At 45.6% G+C, this 3,437-nt stretch overlaps 1 protein-coding gene across 1 annotated transcript; it reads right to left on the reverse strand.

Moving 5' to 3' along the window:
- Positions 1–1,081: 1,081 nt before the first annotated feature.
- MSC (musculin) lies at positions 1,082–3,429 on the reverse strand. The gene is made up of 2 exons (XM_041412813.1): positions 2,852–3,429; positions 1,082–2,127 (listed from the first exon to the last, which is right to left on the reverse strand). Exons 1-2 carry the CDS (start codon positions 3,371–3,373, stop codon positions 2,041–2,043), a joined length of 609 nt encoding a protein of 202 aa, XP_041268747.1. The 5' UTR covers positions 3,374–3,429; the 3' UTR covers positions 1,082–2,040.
- Between the last annotated feature and the right edge of the window lie 8 nt (positions 3,430–3,437).

Raw genomic sequence — 3,437 nt, forward strand, 5'->3', positions numbered from 1 at the left:
CTGAATAATCTTTTTTTAGGGTTCAGATAAACATTGGTTGAGTTTTCTCATACCTTATGCCTTCCTAAAGGTCCTTCACTTTTGCTTTATTGTTTATGTTCTTTTCTTTTTCTAAAGCTTCCTAGAGGAAGTGAGGTAGAGTCCCAGCTCAGCTACATTAACTGTAAATTAGGATAGCCCTCTTCCTTCACAGACTTTCTCTGGAAAAAAATGGCAGTTAAATTATATTATGGTCTCTGTACAGCTTGCCCCCAAATCCCTAAAAGCAACACTTTCAGCAGATCTGGTCTGTGCTTTCATTTTATTTTGCAGTGTCTCTGGATTATTTTACATTTCACAAGAAGAAAACCAATTTTCTGCAGTCCCCCTACTTGCAGGACACAACAAATAGTCAGATTTGGTCTTCTATGCAGTATTTCAAACCACAAATCTATGACATAGGATGACCTGACAACATGGGATGACAACAAATTAGCTTAAACTCTTTCTTGTTAACAAATGTTTCTTCCTCCTCACTGCTTATATTAGGAAGAGGTGGCTATATCTTCTCTAAAGCAATTCAGTTTTCTCCCTTACTCTGAGTTAACTGCTAATAAAATATTCTGAGAAAAATAATATCTTATCTCAGGAGTTTTAATCTTAAAACAGGAAAATTCTGTTATCAAATAGTAAAATTAATCTGATTTTCCCACTGCAAAAATACAGATAAAAGCAAAACACATTACCTGTGGAAATGCCAAAAAACAGCAAAAGGAGCTATTACACTATATGACATTGATTTGTTAATCTGCATTTATTTATTCTTCTGCTTCACAGAAGAGAATATTACAGAGAACTCTGTAAGTTGTTAAAACTTGGACATCCCTGCAAATTGATGTAGTACTGCACCTCGAATGAATTGTTTGGGGTGAAAGTGTTCTTATCTGACTCTGTTGCTGGAGATGCATCTGCCCTCAAGAGATGGGGCAGATAACTGTGTTTACAAAAGCGGGTTTCAAGAACATGCAATACAAAGACGCTCGCATATGGATGCAGACACACACTATCACAGTACCAGTAAGTCATTGTAACCAAGCTTTTAATGTCATTTATAAAAAAATAGAGTTATTTACATTTGCAAGTTATTTGATGGCATCCTCTTTTATTACAACGTTTAAATCTGTACGGAAATGACACACTAACTCATTTGAGAGTAAACTTCTCAATGATAAGCATAACAGTACAGGAAAAATATTTAAAACACTGTGAATTCTTGTTATTTTGCAGCATCATACAAACACATTCTTTAAAACACGTGCACACTGGCCTTACAATAAGCAGAATTCCCTTCCAGATTAAGGCACAGAAACTCTTGCCACATTTCTAGGGCAGTCCCACATGCTTACATGTGGCATTTCCAGACATAACCAAAGGAATTACTTTAATTCCAATGGGTTGTAGCAGAATGTGCCCACTTACACATTTTTAAGAAAACTCTGATCAAAGGGACCAAAAGAAAAAAGTATGACTAATTGCATAGTTGCAAGAAACCAGACCCATGAATACAAAAGCCATCAAAATATATTATAAATCTATCTGACTTTCAAAGCTACTTTAAAATACTGTTTTGCTTTACAAGACAAATAACACTATTTGGGGTTAGTTTGTAGAATTGTATTTTGGTCCATGCTGTTAATTCTATATCATTATATTCCTCTTCCATTAGTTTAAAAGCCTCAGAACAGCAGGTCCTCAGGCAGTGGTAAGAATGATGAAGCCAAGTCTTAGACTTCAGCTGCTGCAGTCAGTTCATAAACCTCTAATTTCAACCACCTCCATTCTTTACTGCTTTAAATAATCTGCCCTCAGAACATTAAGGGGAAAGAATGATGAGGGATGCAGATTTAACACTGTTAGAGATGGGAGTTTGCCCCATCTTCTAGTCCTGAGCTGATAAATCACAGCTCTTAAAAAATATCCAACCCATTAAAAACAAAAAACAAAAAAAACAAACAAACAAAAAAAAAAGATCAACAATAAGAAATCCTCTATTTAGTCTGACTATGCAGTAGTTCCACATAATCTGCTGGCAGTAGAAACTTCTTTGGTGTCAGAGTCAGGTCTTCCTGAAACCACAAACGGCCAAGTCTGTAAGCAGAAAAAAAGGTATTTCATATTAAAAGAAAGTTTATCCTCATATGAAACTGGAGCTTTATTACTGATAGATGTCTAACTCTGGTTCAGTTGCAAACACGTCATCATGTTTTAGTCCCTGTGGGAAGCACAGAGAGAGCTGAGTTCCTCTAACAAATATTTTCATTACGTTTTTCATTATAATTAAATGCTCCACAGAAGGTCTGCAATAGTCAGCGGAACTGTTCACATCCAAACTGCAATGTTTCTCTTGCTTTGAAACTCTTTGCGTCATTTAATAAATAAAAAGCATATAAACTATTTCAAAACAATCACTCTGCTGCATATAAGAAAACGTTTTACCCCTGTGACAAGCATCGGGCGTTTAATTTTGTACCGATGAACTCATGACGCTCTGCTTGTGCTGCAGGCCAGCCGAGTTACTCCTTTTTCGGACACTAAGCTTGCCTAGTGCCCGAGGAATGTAATCTTTAGGGTCTCCTATTCTGACTCCCCAGGACTGACACACCCGCCATCACCCAAAGCCAAGCTCGGCCCTGGAGTCGCCCACGGCGCGAGGGCCCCCGGGGATTTGCGGAGCAGCCAGGGCCGGCTCGCCGCTCCTTCCAGGGCGGTCACGGCCTGAGCGCTGCCACCCTGCCCGGGTGCTGCCCCGGGCGGTGCGCGGGGATTCCCCGCGGGTGCCCCTCGCCGCATCCCGCCCGTCCCCGCGCCGTACCAGGTTGACGGGATGGATGTAGCCGTTCTCGTAGCGGTCCTCCTGCAGGAGCTGCCGGAGGTGGGCGATGTAGCTGGACGCCAGGCGCAGCGTGTCCAGCTTGGAGAGCTTGGTGTCGGGCGGCACCCAGGGCAGGCTCGTCTTCAGCCGGGAGAACGCCTTGCTCAGCACCCGCATCCGCGCCCGCTCCCGCGCGTTGGCCGCGTTGCGCTGGGACTGCTTCCCCTCGGGCGGCGGCCCCCGCGGCCCCGACGCCGCCTTCTTGCCCCCGGGGCCGCCGCCCCGCGCCCGTTTCCTCTTGCAGCCGCTGCCCGCCGGCCCCGCCGCGCAGCTGCCCTCGCCGTCCTCTTCCTCCTCTTCTTCCTCCTCTTCCTCCTCCTCCGCCGCCGACGAGTTGTCCCCCGAAGGGTAGAGCTCGCCGCGGGGCTGGCGCTTGGCCGGCGGCGGTGGGTATTCCAGCTGCAGCGCCCGCAGGTCCATCTCGGGCAGCTCCTCCGCCTCGCTCGCGGAGCCCGTGGACATGGCCCCGGGCGGGCGGCGGGGAGGCGGGCAGCGCGGCGGGCGGGCGGGGGCGGACGGCCGAGCC

The sequence above is a fragment of the Onychostruthus taczanowskii genome, unplaced genomic scaffold (genome assembly GCF_017590055.1).
Source record: "Onychostruthus taczanowskii isolate IOZ18803 unplaced genomic scaffold, ASM1759005v1 scaffold4, whole genome shotgun sequence".
Taxonomy (NCBI): Eukaryota; Metazoa; Chordata; class Aves; order Passeriformes; family Passeridae; genus Onychostruthus; species Onychostruthus taczanowskii.

Coding starts and splice junctions, on each gene's coding strand:
- MSC (XM_041412813.1), bottom strand. CDS start 3,373: ATGTCCACGGGCTCCGCGAGCGAGGCGGAGGAGCTGCCCGAGATGGAC. Junction 2,128..2,851: donor ACATCCATCCCGTCAACCTG/GTACGGCGCGGG, acceptor TTCTGCTTACAG/ACTTGGCCGTTTGTGGTTTC.